This window comes from Hyla sarda, chromosome 6, assembly GCF_029499605.1.
Source record: "Hyla sarda isolate aHylSar1 chromosome 6, aHylSar1.hap1, whole genome shotgun sequence".
In the NCBI taxonomy this organism is placed as follows: Eukaryota; Metazoa; Chordata; class Amphibia; order Anura; family Hylidae; genus Hyla; species Hyla sarda.
Window position 1 is genome coordinate 148,596,655 of NC_079194.1, and position 23,048 is coordinate 148,619,702.

General features: G+C 43.8%; 1 protein-coding gene across 2 annotated transcripts in view; it reads right to left on the reverse strand.

The window, feature by feature from the left end:
• Positions 1-23,048, reverse strand: part of LOC130276319 (cytochrome c oxidase subunit 4 isoform 1, mitochondrial) — a 27,699-nt gene continuing 4,651 nt past the window's right edge. For both annotated transcript variants that reach the window (XM_056525510.1, XM_056525511.1), the window contains exons 3-5: positions 21,115-21,279; positions 20,635-20,766; positions 1-285 (exon numbers count right to left, since the gene is read on the reverse strand). In XM_056525510.1, coding sequence (XP_056381485.1) covers positions 149-285; positions 20,635-20,766; positions 21,115-21,279 — 434 coding nt within the window. In that variant the 3' untranslated portion in view covers positions 1-148. The remainder of the gene's footprint in view (positions 286-20,634; positions 20,767-21,114; positions 21,280-23,048) is intronic.

Consider the following 23,048-nt stretch of genomic DNA (forward strand, 5'->3'; position numbering starts at 1 on the left):
TCAAGTAAAACTAGCACTTTATTGGTTGCATAACTTAAGTAGAAACATTCCAGTACTTAAGCAATGAGGTATCATTGTGAATGGACCACAGCAAAATACATTAACAAGGTTCTGGTCGGCAGAACTGGAGCAGGCCTGATAAGACATTTTATTTCTTCCACTCATTCTTTTCATAGTCCCATTTGTCGGAAAACCCTTCAATAGGGTTGATCCTCATATCCAGCATTCTCTTGGTCTGCTTGGCTACCCAGTCATCGGACAGAGTATGCGGAAGTTCACCAAACACTAGAACAAGAGGGAAAAATGTTAAAGCATACTAGTATTTTGAGAATAAGTTGTTGCATGCACGGGGAGTAACACTGTCTATGGTCACTACTTTCTTTTGGGGGGAAAAAAAATTATTAAAATCAAACATTTTGACATGTTGACTAGCCATATATGTTTTTTTAAATAAAATTTTCACAAATGTTTTTTTTAATTCAATTTTCAGGCTTAGTAGTAGAAGCAGTCTTACAGACGGAATTACCAAGTCGGGGTTTAGCGTTAGCCACAAAAACAGCTAGTGTTAACCCACAAATATTACCCCAGTACCCACCGCCCCCAGAGGTACTGGGAAGAGCCAGTAACAGTGTGGAGTGTCAATGGCGCCCCTGGGCCTAGGCGGTAACAGGCTGGCATTATTTAGGCTGGGGAGGGCCAGTAACAATGGTCCTTGCCCACCTTGGTAACATCAGGCTGCTGCCGCTTAGTTTGTATCTGGCCGAAAATAAAATATAGGAAACACTATAAATATAAAAAAATGCATATGGTTCCCCGTATTTTCATTTTCAGCCAGATACCAACCAAGCAGCAACAGAGCCTCAGACTTACCACCCTGACTCCCGTCTAACCCGGCCCGGAGCCAGGGTGGTAAGTGGACGTCTGCTTATATATACAGCTATCTATAGATAGCTGTACATACTGTATACCTCACGAAGGGTTAACCCACACTGTCTAGCTGTGTAAGTTAACTTTTTCCTTGCTAGGCTGGTGCATAACAGCTCATCAAGGGGTTAAGTGAACCAGCAATGTGTATACTGTATAAACATCACAGGCTCACTGTAAGTTCTTGCTAAGCAGTAGCTATACGACATATAAACATTGCAGGCTCACCAAGTTCTTGCTAAGCAGTATCTTTAAAAAGAGTGGTGGTTACCTGATTAGAAAAAGTGGACTTAAAGGGGTACTCCAGAGGGGGAAAAAAAAGTTTTTTTAGATCAACTGGTACCGGAAAGTTATACAGATATGCAATTTACAGAGAACTGTGGACAGAATGGAAACACAACTTTCTCTGGAGCTTACAGCATTTGAATAGTACTAGAAGACTCAACCCCTTAAGGACCAAGGACGTACTGGTACGTCCTGAGTCCTCTCCCTTTCTATAACGCGGCGCCATGGTGTGGCACCGAGTCATAGCGGGTCGGGCCTGGCACCTAGCAACGGTCGGGACTCGTGGCTAATGGCGCTCTGCACTGATTGCGGTGCAGCGCGCTATTAACTCTTTAGACGCAGCGTTCAAAGTTGATTGTAGGACAGCAAGAGGGTCCCTTACCTTGCCTCCTTGTGTCCAATCCCTGAATGACTGCTCAGTGCCCGAGATCCAGGCATGAGCAGTCAAGCAGCAGAATCATTGATCAATGGTTTCCTATGAGAAACCACTGATCAATGTAAAAGATCAGTGTGTGCAGTGTTATAACCCACTATGAGAGCTATAACATAGCAGAAAAAACAAACAACAAAGTTAAAGATCATTTAACCCCTTCCCTAATAAAAGTTTGAATCACCCCCCTTTTCCCCATTTAAAAAAAAACCTGTGTAAATAAAAAAAAAAACTGAATCGCCGCGTGCGGAAATGTCCAAATTATAAAAATATATCATTAATTAAATCGCACGGTCAATGGCGTACGCAAAAAAAAAAATTCCAAAGTCCAAAATTTATAAAAAGTGATCAAAAAGTACGATCAATACAAAAATGGTACCACTAAACTTCAGATCAGGGCGCAAAACATGAGCCCTCATACTGCCCAATACGCGGAAAAATCTAAAGATTATAGGGGTCAGAAGATGACAATTTTAAAACGTATACATTTTCCTGCATGTAGTTATGATTTTTTCCAGAAGTACGACAAAATCAAACCTATATGAGTAGGATATCATTTTAATCGTATGGACCTACAGAATAAAGAGAAGGTGTAATTTTTTACAAAAAATGTACTGCATAGAAACTGAAGCCCCCAAAATTACAAAATGGTGTTTTGTCGCACAATGATTTTTTTTTTTCGTTTCGTAGTAGATTTTTGGGTAAAATTACTGAGGTCATTACAAAGCAGACTTCGTGGCACAAAAAAGAAGCCATCATATGGATTTTAAAGGTGCTAAATTGAAAGTTATGATTTTTTAAAGGTAAGGAGGAAAAAATTAAAGTGGAAAAACCCCTGGTCCTAAAGGGGTTAAAGGGAATCTGTCAGTGTCACCCATACTAACCTGTTAATACAGGAAGGTAAAACGATACTTGCCTATCCCCAGATCCATGGTCCAGTTAGTCTGTTATCTTCTTTAGTCTGGCGGCAGGCTTGGTGCATGACAGGAACACGCTGACATCACCCAAGCAGAGTTGGCATAAGCGTGCTCCTGCCATGCACCAAGCCTGCCGCCAGAATAAGGAAGATAAATGAAGGGGACCACATTTTGGAGTTAAGCAAGAGAAGATAACAGAAGAGCAGAAGAGCAAAAATGACCGGGTGCAGGCAACTAGTTGGCCCAGGTCACGGCCCAAATCAGGTAGATTGTAGAAGATAGTCGCAGCACTCCAAATTTGTGGAAAAAAAAATATAAAGTGGCTTTATTCCAAAAGTTTTTGTATGGAATAAAGCCACTTTATATTTTTTTCACTAATTTGGAGTGCTGCGACTATCTTCTACTAAAGGGGGTGGGGAGAAGAGTCATATATCTGCCCATAGCAACCAGATCACTTATTTTGGTCAAAACTGGTCAACTTTTCGTTTATTACTCTAACTTTGTCATGTTATCACAAGTCTGACTCTCCAAATCTTGCACCCTCCCCCCCAAAATGTACTAACCCATTTTTTAATTTTTTTTTTACTGCTCATTTCAGATCCATGTATCCTGTGGAATACAATGACCAGCGGTTTTCATTAATAAAATGGTTAACGAGGGCCTGTGGGTGTTTTTTTTGGGGGGGGGAATGAACATTTTTTTACGTGTTTTTTTTTTAATTTACTTACTTGACAGGCTTAGTAGTGGAAGCTATCTCATAGACGGAATCCACTACTAAGTCAGGGCTTAGCGTTAGCCACATAACCAGCCAGCACTAATCCCCAATTATTACCCCAATACCCACTGCCACAGGGGTGCCGGGAAGAACTGGGACCAACAAGCCCGGAGCATCAAAATTGGCGCTCCGGGCCTAGGTGGTAACAGGCTGCCATTACTTCGGCTGGGGAGGGCCAGTAACAATGGTTCTCGCCCACCCTGGTAATGTCAGGCTGTTGCTGCTTGGTTGGTATCTGGCTTTTTTTTTGGCTGGATTTTTTGTACTCACAGTAAAATCTCTCATTTGGGGACACCTTACTGATGGGTATATGCTCTTGCCACTAGGGGGCGCTGACACTAGGAAAAAAAAAAAAAAAAGTCTGCTCCTCCCTGGCAGGATATACCCGCCCACCTGCAATGAGGTAATCAGTTTTGTCACAAAGCAGTAGGAGAAGCCAACAAAGAAATACGTCCGAAGGACCCTAGAAAGGAATTCCGGATAACAACCCAAGAACCGAAAAAAAAAAAAAAAAAAAAAAAAGGGTGGGTGCGGTTTCCCCCAATGAAGGCTACGAGAAAGATTTTAGGGTGAGTACATAAAAAAAATCTCCTTTTCTCAGTCGCTTCTTTATTGGGGGGACACCTTACTGATGGGATGTACCAAAGCAGTCCCCTAGGGTGGGAAAAAACAACCACCAGGGAAAAGGAATTAGTCCCAAGGTGAACTCACGTGTCCACAAGGTCTGCGGACGAGCCCCATGTCGGACACACACTGGGCCCAGAAAGAGAACTCCCGGAAGACCTCCCGTCCAAGGAGATGGACTAGGATGCCAAGGAAGGGCCGTCCTCTGTATAGACCCAAGGCACCCGGGTCATATAGAGAGGCAAGAAACCACAGGACAAAAAGAAAGATGAACTTCAGCTCTGGAGAGGTCTGGTGCATGAGAACCAAGACCTGAACAGCCGCAGACCCAAAACCCCTGACCTAGGGGCCCAACATGGAGCACCCAGTAGGCAACAATAGCCGTACTGGCATAATGCAGATGACCTAAATGCCCTCCAACTCGGGAGGACATAGACATCAAAAAGGAGGAAAGGAGCAGCAAACACCCTAAAAAGGGGGACATCCCGGATACCGGAGAGACCGACAAGTAAACTGGAGACAGAGTTCACCTGGAAGACAAACCCCTGATGAGTAAGGAAAACAGACGCCCGCAAAAACTCTCCGGGTGACAAACTGCCATGTAAAGACAAAGTGAAGGAGTGCAAAACAGAAAGACCACCCCGACTAATGGGATCGTGGAAGAGTCTTGGCCGGATCCCTACACATGCCCCAGACCTGAAACATCACCCAGGTCCAAGGAACAGGAAGAGTCGCCTGAAAAGAAGGAACGCCACAGCATCCTAGGACAGAGTCCAAGCCAAGGAGACCAACCAGTCATAGACCCAGTGGTTCAAGCGGGCCAGAGCACTCTGAAGAAACATCCCGCCAGAATGGGAACGGAAGGGAAACATGAGAACGGAGCTGGGATTCTCAGGGTCTTGGGCACAGGAAGGATGACTCCAGAAGACTTTGGTGTCAATGCAGTACAACTGACACAGACAAAAGGGATGGAAGAACACACCCTTCCAGGGAGATTGTACAAACTCCTCCAACAGAGGAGAGAGCCATGGCTGCGTGAGCAGCAGTAGATAATCAAAAAAACAGAAAGAGAGCCAGGCTGTAATAGTGGACAGTAAGGACACAAGCCTAGACAGTAAAATTCGCTGTTGAATGCTCTCAGCAAAAAAACAAGAGCCTTGACAGATACTCCACCGATCTAGTGGAAACAGAGAGATGGCATCAGCTTGGCGGCAGAAAAAAATTCAACAAACTGATTACCTCACTGCATGTGGGCGGGTATATCCCCTGCCAGGGAGGAGCAGACTTTTTTTCCCCCCTAGTGTCAAGAGCATATACCCATCAGTAAGGTGTCCCCCAATGAAGAAGCGACCGAGAAATTTGAAATTACAGTAAACCCTGTGGTGCCCAGGGATGTGGAATTCCTATCGCCCGACGCCCAAAACATGCAGTTCGGGGCGCCGGGCAGGTGAATTTTTCGGGCCCTTAGCCCGGCTTCGGGCAAGCAGGGCCGGACCTGCAAGCACGGCGCTCAGCAGTCTGTATGGAGCGGGCTCCCGACTCCTGCCTTCTCCATACTATGCAGCCCCCGGCTGTTCTCTGTACACGGGGGCCGCTGGGAGGTGGAAATTTGCGACCAGTGCAGACTTGCGACAGCCCCTCCCCAAATTTCCAACTCACACCGCCGCTAATAGCCATCATGCGGTGAACACCGCGGCTGGCTATTAACCCTTTAGATCGCTGCTGTCAAAGCTGACAGCAGCATCTAAAAGGGACATGTGATGGTGGGCTAGTGAGGTGGATCATCCCGCGATTACGGGGGGAGATCCCCTATAGAGGTAGCCGTAGGGCTTACCTCTTCTCTGCTTTCCGTGGCTCTGTCATTGATAGATCCTGGCTGGACTAGGCTCTATCAATGGATCACAGAGCACACAGATCAATGGAGTTCAATAGAACTCTATTGATCTGTATGAGGAATCTAATGATTCCTCCTAAAAGTCTAATAAAAAGTGTAAAAAAAATGTAATAAAAGCTTAAGACACACATTAACCCCTTCCACGTTAAAAGTTCAAATCACCCCCTTTTCCTATATAAAAAAAAATGTAAACACAATAATAAACATTTAGTATCACTGTGTGCATAATTGCATGAACTATTAAAATATAACATTATGTATCCCATACGGTAAATTACATAAATGTAAAAAAATTAAAATATACCAAACCACAGAATTGAAATTTATAATATGCCAGAAAAACAAAAAAAAGTTAAAAAAGCGATTAAAAAGTCAGATCAATACCAAAATGGTACTGATACAAAAACAGATTATGGGGCAAAAAAATTTGCCCTCATACAGCCTGGTATGTGGGGAAAAAATACATTTCAAAAGCTACAGGGGTCAAAAATGGCTATTAAAAAAAAAATTCTAAAAAGTTCTGAATTTTTAAAAATTTGTAAAAAACATTACGGAAACTATACAAATCTGGTATTGCTGTAATCAGGCGCCTAAAGTATCAAAACAATATGTTAGCTCAACCACAAGGTAAATGGCGTAGAAAAGAAAACCACCAAATTTTCTAAATTATCTTTTACTATTTCAATTTCACTTCACCGATTATATATATATTTTTTGTTTCGGAGAATATGTTATTGAAAAATTAAAAGGTATCATTATAGTAGGTAGTTATGGCTATTATACGACGAGGAGAATAAAACAAGAGTGTAAAAGTGAAAATTGGTCCGGACTAGTGGATCGCCATGAGGGACAAGTAGATTTTGTTCCATTTTAGTCCCGTGGACAAGTAGTTTTTTTTTAAATTACATTTCCACACCCCTGGGTGCCGTAGCAAAGGGAGCCCGGGCTGACGCAACACTGCAGCCACCTGGGACTCCCACAGCCAGGCGATGTGCAGGAGCCGTCCCTTCCATCCCTCTGTGTGTACCGCAGCGCTGGGGATGAGGGATGTCAGGGACGGTTCCTGCACATCTCCCAGCCCGTCTGCGGGAGTCCCGGGCGGCTGCAGACTGATGCAAGCACGGACTCCTTTTAACCCCTTAACGACAATCGACGTAAATGTACATCATGGTGCCGTGGTACTTAACGCACCATGACGTACATTTACGCTCAGCAGCCAGGGACGCACCCCTCACATGCTGTGATCAATACAGATCACGGCATCTGCAGCAGTGCGGTACTTTAAATGGATGATCGGATCGCCCGCAGCTTTGCAGCGGGCATCCGATCATCCATAATGGCAAACGGAGGTCCCCCTCACCTGCTTCCGTCCATCTCCACGGGTCTTCTGCTCTGGTGTGAGATCAAGCAGACCAGAGCAGAAGATTGCCGATATCACTGATCAGTGCTATGCTCTATGGACAGCACTGAACAGTATTAGCAATCAAATGAAAAATATAAATAAATAAAATTTCCACCAAAAAAAGCATAAAAACAAACATATTTGGTATCGCCGCATGCGTAAAAGTCTGAAGTATTAAAATATGTTATCCCGTATAGTGAACGACTTAACCCCTTAAGGACTCAGCCCATTTTGGCCTTAAGGACTCAGACAATTTAATTTACGTTTTCATTTTTTCCTCCTCGCCTTCTAAAAATTATAACTCTTTTATATTTTCATCCACAGACTAGTCTGAGGGCTTGTTTTTTGCGCGACCAGTTGTCCTTTGTAATGACATCACTCATTATATCATAAAATGTATGGCGCAACCAAAAAACACTATTTTTGTGGGGAAATTAAAACGAAAAACGCAATTTTGCTAATTTTGGAAGGTTTTGTTTTCACGCCGTACAATTTATGGTAAAAATGACATGTGTTCTTTATTCTGAGGGTCAATACGATTAAAATGATACCCATTATTATATACTTTTATATTATTGTTGCGCTTAAAAAAAATCACAAACTTTTTAACCAAATTAGTACGTTTATAATCCCTTTATTTTGATGACCTCTAACTTTTTTATTTTTCCGTATAAGTGGCGGTATGGGGGCTCATTTTTTGCGCCATGATCTGTACTTTTTTTTTGATACCACATTTGCATATAAAAAACTTTTAATACATTTTTTATAATTTTATTTTTAATAAAATGTATTAAAAAAGTAGGAATTTTGGACTTTTTTTTTTTTTTCTCGTTCACGCCGTTCACCGTACGGGATCATTAACATTTTATTTTAATCGTTCGGACATTTACGCACGCGGCGATACCAAATATGTCTATAAAAAATGTTTTTTACGCTTTTTGGGGGTAAAATAGGAAAAAACGGACGTTTTACTTTTTTATTGGGGGAGGGGATTTTTCACATTTTTTTTATTTTTACTTTTACATTTTTTTACATTTTTTTTACACTTGAATAGTCCCCATAGGGGACTATTCATAGCAATACCATGATTGCTAATACTGATCTGTTCTATGTATAGGACATCGAACAGATCAGTATTATCGGTCATCTCCTGCTCTGGTCTGCTCGATCACAGACCAGAGCAGGAGACGCCGGGAGCCGCACGGAGGAAGGAGAGGGGACCTCCGTGCGGCGTTATGATTGATCGGATCCCCGCAGCAGCGCTGCGGGCGATCCGATCGTTCATTTAAATGGCGAACTGCCGCAGATGCCGGGATCTGTATTGATCCCGGCACCTGAGGGGTTAATGGCGGACGCCCGCGAGATCGCGGGCGTCGGCGGGTCCCTGGCTGCGATCAGCAGCCGGGATCAGCCGCGCATGACACGGGCATCGCTCCGATGCCCGCGGTTATGCTTAGGACGTAAATGTACGCCCTGGTGCGTTAAGTACCACCTCACCAGGACGTACATTTACGTCCTGCGTCCTTAAGGGGTTAAGCATGAAAACTTTTTTTTTTTTTAACCCCTTAAGGACACAGCCCATTTTCACCTCTAGGACGCAGCCCTTTTTTGCACATCTGACCACTGTCACTTTAAACATTAATAACTCTGGGATGCTTTTACTTATCAATCTGATTCCGAGATTGTTTTTTCGTGACATATTCTACTTTAACATAGTGGTAAATTTTTGTGGTAACTTGCATCCTTTCTTGGTGAAAAATCCCAAAATTTGATGAAAAAATTGAAAATTTTGCACTTTTCTAACTTTGAAGCTCTGTTTGTAAGGAAAATGGATATTCCAAATATTTTTTTGGGATTCACATATACAATATGTCTACTTTATATTTTCATCATAAAATTGACAAGTGTTTACTTTTGGAAGACACCAGAGGGCTTCAAAGTTCAGCAGCAATTTTACAATTTTTCACAAAATTTTCAAACTTGCTATTTTTCATGGACCAGTTCAGGTTTGAAGTGGATTTGAAGGGTCTTCATATTAGAAATACCCCATAAATGACCCCATTACAAAAACTGCACCCCCCAAAGTATTCAAAATGACATTCAGTAAGTGTTTTAACCCTTTAGGTGTTTCACAGGAAAAGCAGCAAAGTGAAGGAGAAAATTCACAATCTTCATTTTTTACACTTGCATGTTCTTGTAGACCCAATTTTTTAATTTTTACAAGGGGTAAAAGGATAAAATTTATACTTGAATTTGTAGCCCAATTTCTCTCGAGTAAGCACATAACTCATATGTCTATGTAAATTGTTCGGCGGGCGCAGTAGAGGGCTCAGAAGCGAAGGAGCGACAAGGGGATTTTGGAGAGTACGTTTTTCTGAAATGGTTTTTTGGGGGGCATGTTGCATTTAGGAAGCCCCTATGGTGCCAAAACAGCAAATAAAAAAAACATGGCATACCATTTTGGAAACTAGACCCCTTGAGGAAAGTAAAAAGGAATTAAGTGAGCCTTAATACCCCACAGGTGTTTCATGACTTTTGCATATGTAAAAAAATAAATAACATTTTTCACTAAAATGTGTGTTTCCCCCCAAATTTCACATTTTTGCAAGGGTTAATAGCAGAAAATACCCCCCAAAATTTGTAACCCCATCTCTTATGAGTATGGAGGTACCCCATAAGTTGACCTGAAGTGCATTATGGGCGAACTACAATGCTCAGAAGAGAAGGAGTCACATTTGGCTTTTTGGAAGCAAATTTTGCTCTGGGGGCATGCCGCATTTAGGAAGCACCTATGGTGCCAGGACAGAAAAAAATAACCCACATGGCATACCATTTTGGAAACTAGACCCCTTGGGGAACGTAACAAGGGGTAAAGTGAACCTTAATACCCCACAGGTGTTTCACGACTTTTGCATATGTAAAAAAAAATTTTTTTTTTTTTTACACTAAAATGCTTGTTTTCCCCCAAATTTTACATTTTTACAAGGGATAATAGCAGAAAATACCCCCCAAAATTTGTAACCCCATCTCTTCTGAGTATGGAAATACCCAATAAGTGGACGTGAAGTGCACTGGGGGCGAACTACAATGCTCAGAAGAAAAGGAGCATCATTGAGCTTTTGGAGAGAGAATTTGGCCATGTGCATTTCCAAAGCCCCCCGTGGTGCCAGAACAGTGGACCCCCCACATGTGACCCCATTTTTAAAACTACACCCCTCATGGAAGGTAATAAGGGGTGCAGGGAGAATTTACACCCCACTGGCATTTGACGGATCTTTGGAACAGTGGGCTGTGCAAATTAAAAATTTTATTTTTCATTTTCACAGACCCCTGTTTCAAAGATCTGTCAGACACCTGTGGGGCGTAAATGCTCACTGTACCCCTTGTTACATTCCGTGAGGGGTGTAGTTTCCAAAATGGGGTCACATGTGGGTATTTATTGTTTTGCACTTATGTCAGAACCGCTGTAAAATCAGCCACCCCTGTGCAAATCACCAATTTAGACCTCAAATTTACATGGTGCACTCTCCCTTCTGAGCCTTGTTGTGCGTCCCCAGAACACTTTGCGCCCACATATGGGGTATCTCCGTCCTCAGGAGAAATTGCGTTACAAATTTTGGAGGCTTTTTTTCTTTTACCGCTTGTGAAATTTTAAAGTATGGGGCAACACCAGTATGTTAGTGTACAAAAATGTTTTGTTTTTTTACACTAACATGCTGGTGTAGACCCCAACTTTACCTTTTCATAAGGGGTAAAAGGAGAAAAAGCCCCCCCAAAATTTGTTAGGCAATTTCTCCCGAGTACAGCGATACCCCATATGTGGCCCTAAACTGTTGCCTTGAAATACGACAGGGCTCCAAAGTGAGAGCGCCATGCGCATTTGAGGCCTAAATTAGGGATTTGCATAGGGGTGGACATAGGGGTATTTTACACCAGTGATTCTCAAACAGGGTGCCTCCAGCTGTTGCTAAACTCCCAGCATGCTTGGACAGTCAATGGCTGTCCGGAAATGCTGGGAGTTTTTGTTTTGCAACAGCTGGAGGCTCCGTTTTGGAAACACTGCTGTAGGATACGTTTTTCATTTTTATTGGGGGGGGGAAGGGGTGGTGGGGGGGGGGGGCAGTGTACGTGTGTGTATATGTAGTGTTTTACTCTTTATTTTATGTTAGTGTAGTGTTTTTAGGTTACATTCACACTGACGGCGGATTACACTGAGTCTCCCGCTAGGAGTTTGAGCTGCGGCTGCTGCAGCTCAAACCTGAAGCAGGGAATTCACTGTAATCCGCCGCCAGTGTGAATGTAACCTGTACATTCACATGGGAGGGGGGGGGGGAAACTACAACTCCCAGCATGCACTGACAGAATGTGCATGCTGGGAGTTGTAGTTTTGCAACAGCTGGAGGCACACTGGTTGGAAAATACTGAGTTAGGTAATAGAACCTATTACCTAACTCGGTATTTCCCAACCAGTGTGCCTCCAGCTGTTGCAGAACTACAACTCTCAGCATGTACTGATTGCCAAAGGGAATGCTGGGAGATGTAGTTATGCAACAGCTGGAGGCACGCAAGTACAACTCCCAGCATGCCGAGACAGCCATTTGCTGTTCCTGAATGCTGGGAGTTGTAGTTTTGCAAGATTTAGAGGGGTTCAGGCTGGAGATCACTGACAGTGGTCTCTAAACTGTGGCCCTCCAGATGTTGCAAAACTACAAATCTCAGCATGCTAAGACAGCAAACTGCTGTCTGAGCATGCTGGGAGTTGTAGTTTTGTAATATCTGGAGGGCTACAGTTTAGAGACCACTGTCAGTGATCTCCAGCCTGAACCCCTCTAAATCTTGCAAAACTACAACTCCCAGCATGCCAACACAGCAAACAGCTGTCAAGGCATGGTGGGAGTTGTAGTTTTGCAACATCTGGATCATTGCGATCATTTTATCGCGGCGCCACTGTTGATGGGCAGGGGGAGAGCGCTCCCCCTGCAAACACCATAGATGCCGTGATCAGACTGATCACGGCATCTATGGGGTTAATGCTGCCGGGACCGGCGCGATCGCAGCCCCGGCAGCTGCGGTGGGACTCCGGCTGTGATTGACAGCTGAGTCCCACCCGCGATCTCCTGCGCTGCCCGCGGCAGAGCAGGAGATCGCTTGGACGTATGCATACGTCCATTTGCGCGAACGTGTAATTCGCCTGGACGTATGCATACGTCCAATAGCGGGAAGGGGTTAAGTCCAAAATTGCTGCTTTGTCACATTTTATAAAAAAAAATAAAAAAAAAAAATAAAAAACTTAAGAGTAAAACCTAAGAAAACTTTGTACCGATAAAAACTACACTACGGCGCAAAAAATGAGCCCTCATACCGCCCCATATACGGAAAAATTAGAAAGTTATAGGTGGTCAAAATAGGGAAATTTCAAACATACATACAAATTTTGTTAAAATAGTTTGCAATTTTTTGAACCGGTACAATTATAGAAAAGCATATAACATGGGTTTCATTTTAATCATATTAACCCGTAGATTAAAGAAAACGTCATTTTTACCGTTAAGTGTACAGCGTGAAAACAAAATCTTCCAAAATTTGCTAAATTGTGGTTTTCTTTTCAATTTTCCCACATAAATATTTTGGTTGCGCCGTACATTTTATGGTAAAATAAGTGATGTCATTAAAAAGGAAAATTGGTGACGCAAAAAAACAAGTCCTCATATGGGTCTGTGGATGGAAATATAAAAGTTATTTTTAGAAGGAGAGGAGGAAAAAACGAAAATGCAAAAATAAAATTCGCCTGGTCCTTAAGGAGTTAACATAGGATCCCCTACTGTAATATAAAATTTCCCGCTGGGTCCCATCATTGGCTGCTCGGTCCCAGCCAATCACAGAAACCAGCAGGAAATGTGAAATTACATAGGGAAGAAACTCGCCAGCACCATAGTATATTAAAAGGAGTCCAGGCAGGCATCAATCTGCAGCCGCCCGGACTTATTCTATCCCCCTACCCTCACTTATGACGGGCACACTGATTTACATCCCCTTGCTTGTCACCCACCCAAGCCTGAGCTGCACATCTCACGCCTGCTACAAGACTACAAATCTGTAAGGGCATGCTGGGAGTTGTAGCCTTTCAAGAGTTAGATAGGAGGTGTGCAGCATGGGCGGGTGGGAGACAAGTGGGGGGAGGAATGTAAAGAAGTGTCCCCGTCATTGTAAGTGAAGGTAGGGGGGGGGATGGAATATGATGGAGCCCAGGCAGCTGCAGAGTGATGCCAGCCCGGGCTCCGTTGTACAGTTGTTATATCATATATGAAATCCTGCTCTCCAAAAGGAGTTTTGTAAGCCAGGTCCCGGCTGGCTTACATTTATGGTGAGGGGATGCAACTTTTTGTGCGATTTTCGCACTTGATAATTCCCTGACCATTGCAAAGTGAAAAATGTCATTCACTTTGGTAAGCTTTTCGTAGCTTTTTGCTTACAGCCTATTTTTTGTGCGACTTTTGTAAGAAGAAGAAAAAAAAAAAAAAAAAAAAAAAAAAAAAAAAAAAAGGACCTCTACATCCCTTGATAAATGTCCCCCATAAATTTTACTGAGATATTGGAAAATTGATGCAAAAACTGATGTTAAAAAGGTGTGAAAAGATAAGTAAAAATATTTAAGTGTGTGAACAAGGTCTAGGGGCATCATTTGTATAAAACACCCCTATTGTGATTATTGGTCAAATTACTGTCTTCTCATGGCAATTTTTAATTCTCTGAGTAGGAAAACGCACTAAAACTGCACAGTGTCAACTGACACTAACCCACTTATAAAAGTTTAATGAACTGACCTGAATGATCTTCACCACTAGCAGTCTGATGAGATGACCATGAAATGACTCAGCCAAAGCCAGAGGATTCATGGGAAATGTAGGCTGCATTACAGAACTTACATCATTGTGCATTTGTAAACCAAAATGGAGCTTAGCGCATGCAATAGTGGGATGGTACCCATGGCTAATGCCGAATATCACTGATCGGGGCGATACAGACACATATCACTCTGGGAGAGACTAGCATTCATGTAGTGAAAACAAAATGTTGTGATGGTGCTGGAGGTAGATATATTCACCAATTCACCTGGCACATAACAGTGCAGCACAATATGTAAATACTATGTAAACAGTATACTGCCACATAATCCAGTTCCAATTCATCAAGCTGCTGACAACCGGGTAAACAGTGCCAAGTATGGAAGCCTGTGAGGTCCAACCATAAACTAGGCATCACTGAAAAACCATCAGTGAGTTACTGACAGTTATTACTATACTGCTGTACAGATGTATAACATAAAAAATTAAATAAAAGGAGAAGTATTAATAAAACAAATGCCCTTTTCCCAATATATGTTTGTATTATCACAAAACAAAAGTAATAGAAATTGCTATAAAATAAATGTTATTTAACCCACAGGTAAATGCCATGCAAGAATTGGTCAAAAAAAGTGGAATAAAAATCAAAAAGCTAGAACGGTACCAGTAAAAAAGTAGAACTTGCCGAACACAAAAAAAAATAAAAAATCCCTCACACAATGTGGTTGGAATTTTTTTTTTATAAAAGTTATGGTTGTCAGAACACAGCAACACAAAAAAAATAAATAAATAAATAAAAAAATTTATTTTAACCTCTTGGGGATGCAGGGCGTATGCATACGCCCTGCATCCCCGGTCCTTAAGGACTCAGGGCGTACCTGTACGCCCTGAGCCCGGCACAGGTGTTTAAAACGTGGTGATGCCGTGACCCCGCGTCACACCGGGTCGGTCCCGGCTGCTAGTCATAGCCGGGACCCTGGGCTAACCGCGCGCAGCACCGATCGTTGTGCCGCGCGCTATTAACCCTTCAGACGTGGCGGTCAAAGTTGACCGCCGCGTCTGAAAGTGAAAGTAAACGCTTCCCGGCAGCTCAATCGGGCTGATCGGGACATCGCGATAAAATCGAGATGTTCCGATCAGCTGGTAAGCAGGCGGAGGTCTCCTTACCTCTCTCCGCGGCGTCCTATCGGGGTTTGATTGCTCCAAGCCTGAGCTACAGGCTTGAGCAATCGAGCCCCTATCTCACTGATCAGCATAGGAGATCAGTGTTTGCAGTGCTATAGGTCCCTATGGGAGCTATAGCACTGCAAAAAAAAAGTGAACATTTTTTTTTTCCCCACAAAGGTCATTTAACCCCTTCCTTAATAAAAGTTTGAATCGCCCCCTTTTAACATTAAAAAAATAAATAATTAAATAAACATATGTGGTATTGCCGCGTGCGTAAATGTCCGAACTATAAAAATATATCGTTAATTAAATCGCACGGTCAACGCAACGCACAAAAAAATTCCAAAATAGCATATTTTTGGTCACTTTTTATATCATGAAAAAATTAATAAAAAGATCAAAAAGTCCGATCAATACAAAAATGGTACCGATAAAAACTTCGGAACACGGCGCAAAAAATTTGCCCTCATACCGGCCCGTATGCGGAAAAATAAAAAGTTATAGGGGTTAGAAGATGAGAATTTTTAACAGAAATTTACCTGCATGAAGTTATGATTTTTTTCCGAAAGTACGACAATATCCAACCTATATAAGTAGGGTATCATTTTAACCGTATGGACCTACAGAATAAAGATAAGGTGTTATTTTTACCGAAAAATGCACTGCGTAGAAACGGAAGCTCCCAAAATTTACAAAATGAAGTTTTCTTCAATTTTGTCGCACAATTAATTTTTATTTTTCCTGTTTCGCCGTGGATTTTTGGGTAAAATGACTAATGTCACTGCAAAGTAGTATTGGTGGCGCAAAAAATAAGCCATAATATGGAATTTTATGTTCAAAATTGAAAGAGTTATGATTTTTAGAAGGTGATAAGGAAAAAATGAAAATGCAAAAACTGAAAAAACGCTGAGTCCTTAAGGTGAAAATAGGCTGAGTCCCTAAGGGGTTAAGGCAATGTGCATTCAGAAAATGACCAATACGTCACATTTTCATATGTCACTGGCTGAGGCGGGACACTGCTGCAGCCAGTAAATGACAGAGGCAAATTTGACTAATCGCCTGCAGCTCTGGGAAGTGCAGCGTGGTGGAATATTGCCGCTGCAATAACAGGCTGCGACAGACAGCAGAAAGCCTGGGCACATAGCTTTAACCCCTTAAGGACCCAGCCAATTTTCACCGTAGGACCCGGCCATTTTTTGCACATCCGACCACTGTCACTTTAAAGGGGTACTCTGGTGAAAACCTTTTTTCTTTTAAAATCAACTGGTGGCAGAAAGTTAAAACATATTTGTAAATTACTTCTATTAAAAAAAATCTTAATCCTTCCTGTACTTAGCTGCTGAATACTACAGAAGAAATTCTTTTCTTTTTGCAATACTCTCTGATGACATCACGAGCACAGTTCTTTCTGCTGACGTTATAATAATAACGCTTTATTTATTGTTGATTTGAACCCAAGTCCCCAGCACTGCAAGGCAGCAGTGCTAACCACTGAGCCACCATGCTGCCCTTAGCATACATCTGCTATGCATGGTTGCTAAAATGGACAGAGATGTCAGCAGAGAGCACTGTGCTCATGATGTAATCAGTGTTCCAAAAAGAAAGGAATTTTCTCTGTAGCATTCAGCAGCTAATAAGTACTGGAAGGATTAAGATTTTTTAATAGAAGTAATTTACAAATATGTTTAACTTTCTGCCACCAGTTGATTTAAAAGAAAAAAGGTTTTCACCGGAGTACCCCTTTAAGCATTAATAACTCTGGGATGCTTTTACTTTTCATTCTGATTCCGAGACATATTCTACTTTATGTTAGGGGTTAATTTTGTCGATACTTGCATCATTTTTTTTATTTTTATTTTTACTTTGAAGTACAGATGTGGGAGGTGGGAATCCCAGCAGGGGTTTCCTCGACCTTCCAGTGAATATCCGACTTTGGCAATGGAGCGCTACACTGGCGGGGCGACACAGGAGTCGGGTATAGATTCGTAATTGCTTTTTATTGAAAATCATAGTAAGTGGCAATACATGGTAGGACTACGCATTTCTGAGGGGCTCCCTCCTTCCTCAGGTTCGAGTTACAGTGTGTGGATACAGTATTTTATATATACATATTTCAGTGAATACATTAACCCATTAAACATTTGAAGTTTGCCGGGTCTGAATGCCATTGGAGGCTGAGTATGACGTCAGCCTCCAGGGTCTATTGGTGGTGTATAGGAATGAATGGGCTAGATCTATAACATTGGGATTTTTTGCCCAATAGTGATCTAAGGAGATCTTGCGGCAAACAGGGTAGAAAGCTAAACAGCAGGGTCCTGGTAGTAACGTGGATGGGAGACCCTGGTGTAGGTTCAATTCCCGGGTTGATATACAGTGTTGGGATTATACTTTAATTAGGATAGACATGATTTTTTTGAACTGTGGGAACTAGGTCAATTGGATACCACACATTACCCCCTGTTTCAATTAACCTAGTTGCCCATTTATGGTATCCAATTGACCTAGTTCCCACAGTTCAAACAACTATCAACTGACCCATATATGTCTATCCTAATTAAAGTATAATCCCAACACTCTATATCAACCCGGGAATTGAACCCACACCAGGGTCTCCCATCCACATTACTACCAGGACCCTGCTGTTTAGCTTTCTAAATTGAAGCAAATTGAAGGAGAAAATTAAAAATGTTTACACTGGAAGAGAAGTCTTCCTAAAATGTGTAACCCAATTTCTCTCGAGTAAGGACATACCTCATGTGTGTATGTCAAGTTCTCTGTGGGTGCACTAGAGGGCTCAGAAGGGAAGGAGCGACAGTGGGTATTTAGAGAGTGAGTTTTCTGAAATGGTTTTTGGGGGGCAGGTCACATTTAAGAAGCCCCTAAGTTGCCAGAAGAGCAAGGGAAAAAAAAAAAAAAAAAAAAAAAAAAACATGGCATACTATTTTGGAAACTACACCCCTCAAGGAACGTAACAAGGGGTCCAGTGAGCCTTAACACCCCACAGGTGTTTGATGAGTTTTCGTTAAAGTTGGATCTGTAAATTATTATAATTTTTTTTCCCACTAAAATGCTAGCTTTCCCCCAAATTTTTACAAGAGGTAATAGGAGAAAATGCCCCACAAAATTTGTAACCCCATCACTTTTGAGTATGGAAATACCCCATGTGTGGACATCAAGTGCTCTGCTGGCGCACTACAATGCTCAGAAGAGGAGGTGTGCCATTGAGCTTTTGGAGAGAGAATTTGTTTGGAATGTCAGGGGCCATGTGCTTTTACAAAGCCCCCCGTGGTGCCAGAACAATGGACCACCCCACATTTTGGAAACTACACCCCTCACAGAATGTAATAAGGGATGCAGTGAGCATTTACACCCCACTGGTGTTTGACAGATCTTTGGAACAGTGGGCTGTGCAAATGAAAAATTACATTCTTCATTTTCACGGACCATTGTTCCAAAAATCTGTCAGACACCTGTGGGGTGTAAATGCTCACTGTACCCCTTATTACATTACATGAGGGGTGTAGTTTCCAAAATGGGGTCACATGTGGGGGGGTCCATTGTTCTGGCACTATGGGGGGTTTGGGTTAGTCTTTAAATATTCGGTAAGCCCACTGTACTGACATGCCTCACACTTTTGAGAAAGCCATATATTTATGGCAAAACATTAGGTGAAGAGGTGTTATGTTTTAATATCGCTCTGTGCCAGTTCTCTGTAATTAGAGCGCTCCTGTTGCTGAACTGCAGTAAGGTATTGGAGGCTATTACATCTAACAATCTAACAGTAGTCTGAATACAGACACTAATATTTCAGTACATTGAGCGCACAGTGCCATCTAGTGGCTAAAAAGTAAAAGTACATAGACGTTTTCATTGATGAAATAAAAGTTACATTTTACATTATTTCTATATGGGTACTTTAGTCAGGGTTATTCCTGAGGGGATCTATTCCCCAGTTTGGTGCATATATGGAAACTTACTGTACACCCACCCGTGTGAATGTACCCTGTACATTCACATGGGGGGGGGGCACAAACCTCCAGCTGTTTCAAAACTACAACTCCCAGCATGTACTGACAGACCGTGCATGCTGGGAGTTGTACTTTTGCAACAGCTGGAGGCACACAGGTAACAGAATCTAACTGAAGGTTTTCCAACCAAACTCAGTATTTTCCAATCAGTGTGCCTCCAGCTGTTCCAAAACTACAACTCCCAGCATGTAGTAATCGCTGAAGGGCATGCTGGGAGATGTAGTTGCATACCTGTTGCACAACTACAACTCCCAGCATGCCGAAACAGCCGTTTGCTGTTTGGGCATGCTGGGATTTGCAATTTTGCAACATCTGGAGGGCTACAGTTTAGAGACCACTGCACCACTGCTGTCTGGGCAGGCTGGGGGTTGTAGCTGTGCAACATGTGGAGAGCTACAGTTTAGAGCCCACTGAATAGTGGTCTCCAAACTGTAGCCCTCCAGATGTTGCTATGCAACTCACCGGCTTCCATAGGATCCAGGAAGCCGCATAGCTGTCCTCTGCTGCCACCGATCACCGTCGCCGATTGTCACCTACGCTGCCGCCAATGGATAAGTGGACTTTGGCGCGGGTCCCTGTCAGTTTCCCCGTTCTGCCCATCCTACTGTGGGTGGGCACAACAGGGGAACCAAACTTTAACCCCCCCCCCCGCTATTGGTCGTCGCTTCTTAATGACCAATAGCAGGGATAGGAGGGGTGGCACCCCTGCCACCTCACTACTATCCCTTCAGGGGGATCGTGGGTGTCTTGGACAACCCCGATCCCCCATATTTTCTGAGTCAACGGAGACCCGAAATCGCCGGTGTGAATTCAGACATGGGGGTGTCTGATGGGCATTTGCGCGGTGTGCTTGATCGATATCAGCGCTCACCGCCTGGCGGGGACAGAAATTCTCATTGGTGTACAGGTAAGCCCTGGGTCCTTAACGGGTTAAAGCGTACCCGTCAGATCCAACAAAAAACGTTTTTTTAAATATATCACTCAGTACCTAATCCTGACCATGTACATCTAATTTTTAGGTGTCTAGCACCTTTATTCATTCATTTTTTATTACACTTTTAATTTAGCTCACTAGTCTGAATTCCTCTCAAAGGGAGGGGGCGTGGCCTCATTGTACAGGTCTCCGCCCCCTCCCTCAGTTTGCTGTCTGCTCACATCTCCCCTAGCATTAACTCCCAGCTTCTCCTCACTGACAGTAGCGGGACGCAAGCTGACATTGGGAGGACTTTTCAAGGAAGTGTGTCAATGACATAGGTGATGATGCATGGACACAGCAGGACTAATATGTGTCCAAGCAGGCGGGGGATGCAGCGATACTCGTTACCCACTTCCACTTTGCTTACCATATTTTCTTTGCCAAATGATAATTAAAGAAGTGAAGCCAACAATGAAGAGTGTGGCTCCGAAGACTGTCTTCCACTCATTTGATCCCTTGTTCATATCAGCATAAGTCTGGTTGAACTTGATGCGGTACACTAGAAGAAGAAAAACATTATGATCTTAAACTGACATTAACTAGGAAGATGACAGAATGATTCTGAGCATACCAAGACAAACTACCCCACATGTATAAAAACAGATGATTTATATCCTCACAGTTCTTGACCATGTATCAGGAAGACACAGGCTCAGTCCATGGACAAAAGACTTCATATAACCCATGTAAGCCTGGTCACATGATGAAAATTGTCAAAAAGGCAGGTCCATCCAGAATGCTCAGCTTCAGGAAACTAGGGCTATTCATGTGCTGTATCCATTGACCTAGCTTCTCCATTCCATTGAAGACAAACTCATCTACTCAGAAAACCCCAGCTGCTACTCACATTCCACCTTCTCCTGAGCACTCAGAGAGGCCCATGCTCCCTTCTCCTTTTCTTTCAGTGCCTTCAGCTCCGGTGAAAGTTCTCCCAAGAATGAAACTTCAGGCAGAGGAACACTGCGATTGTCATGGTATTTAGGAAGAGTGAATTCAGGAATGGCAATGCTGGCTGCAAATACAAGGTACACATAACATTAAAACTTAGAACAAAACCTGCAAATCTCTGTAGTCATCTGTTTTAAAAAACAGAGAAAAGCAATTACACCAGAGTGTAGGACTGCTTTCTCTCTCAGAAGTCTCACGAGAGGTAGTAGATTAAAAAATGAGCCATTAAGTCACAGCCCAACCACACATCTATAGACCCAAACTGAAATCATAAGTATCTATGATGCCGTCAGTTCAGGTCATTAGACCCATGGTAGGGCTGGGACTTGCTTGCATATAATGTTCATATAAAACCAACCTTTAAGTAAGACCGCAAGAAGTGGTGACATAAATGATGCAGTTAACAAGCGTTTGGACCTATTATATATTCTGGTCAAGAAAAGTATAGTGTGAGCAGCAGAGGGCAGGGGGATGGGGCAAGATTTTACTGAATATCTGGTCGAATAGGAATCCATAACCAAGTAACTACAAAGAGGTGGCATTGGGCTAAAATACTGCAGGTCTGGGTTAGAGCTCTAATCCCTTGGCATGTAAGGGACAATCCAACAATGCCAACCCATATATGTGTGCAGTCAGTCCTGATCTACTTTTTAAAGAGAAAGTTTGTGTTAACTGAGGCAACATATGTACAATTGGTCATTTAAGGAAACAAAGGAAGGTTTTTATTAGTGCTGTACGATATGGGGAAAATGTGCAATTGCGATTTTGGGCTTAAATATTGCGATTGCGATATGCGTGGATATAATTAAAAAAAAAAAAAATTGTGAAATCCCCCCATTTCATGTCCAATCGCCTTCATTTCACATCTATCCACCCATTTTATGCCCAACCGATCTTTCACATCTCCCCTTTGTCACATTCTACTCCCGTCACATTCTCCCCCCCCCCCCCTCCGTCACATTCTCCCCCCCCCCCTCCGTCACATTCTCCCCCCCCCCCCCTCCGTCACATTCTCCCCCCCCCCCCCCCCCTCCGTCACATTCTCCCCCCCCCCCCCCCCCTCCGTCACATTCTCCCCCCCCCCCCCCCCTCCGTCACATTCTCCCCCCCCCCCCCCTCCGTCACATTCTCCCCCCCCCCCCCTCCGTCACATTCTCCCCCCCCCCCCCCTCCGTCACATTCTCCCCCCCCCCCCCTCCGTCACATTCTCCCCCCCCCCCCTCCGTCACATTCTCCCCCCCCCCCCCTCCCGTCACATTCTCCCCCCCCGTCACATTCTCCCCCCCCGTCACATTCTCCCCCCCCCCCCCCCCTCCGTCACATTCTCCCCCCCCCCCCCTCCGTCACATTCTCCCCCCCCCCCCCTCCGTCACATTCTCCCCCCCGTCACATTCTCCCCCCCCCCCCCCTCCGTCACATTCTCACCCCCCCCCCCTCCGTCACATTCTCCCCCCCCGTCACATTCTCCCCCCCCGTCACATTCTCCCCCCCCGTCACATTCTCCCCCCCGTCACATTCTCCCCCCCCCCCCCTCCGTCACATTCTCCCCCCCCCCCCCCCCTCCGTCACATTCTCCCCCCCCCCCCCTCCGTCACATTCTCCCCCCCCCCCCCCTCCGTCACATTCTCCCCCCCCCCCCTCCGTCACATTCTCCCCCCCGTCACATTCTCCCCCCCCGTCACATTCTCCCCCCCGTCACATTCTCCCCCCCCCCCCCCCTCCGTCACATTCTCCCCCCCCCCCTCCGTCACATTCTCCCCCCCCCCCTCCGTCACATTCTCCCCCCTCCCCCCCTCCGTCACATTCTCTCCCCCCCCCTCCGTCACATTCTCC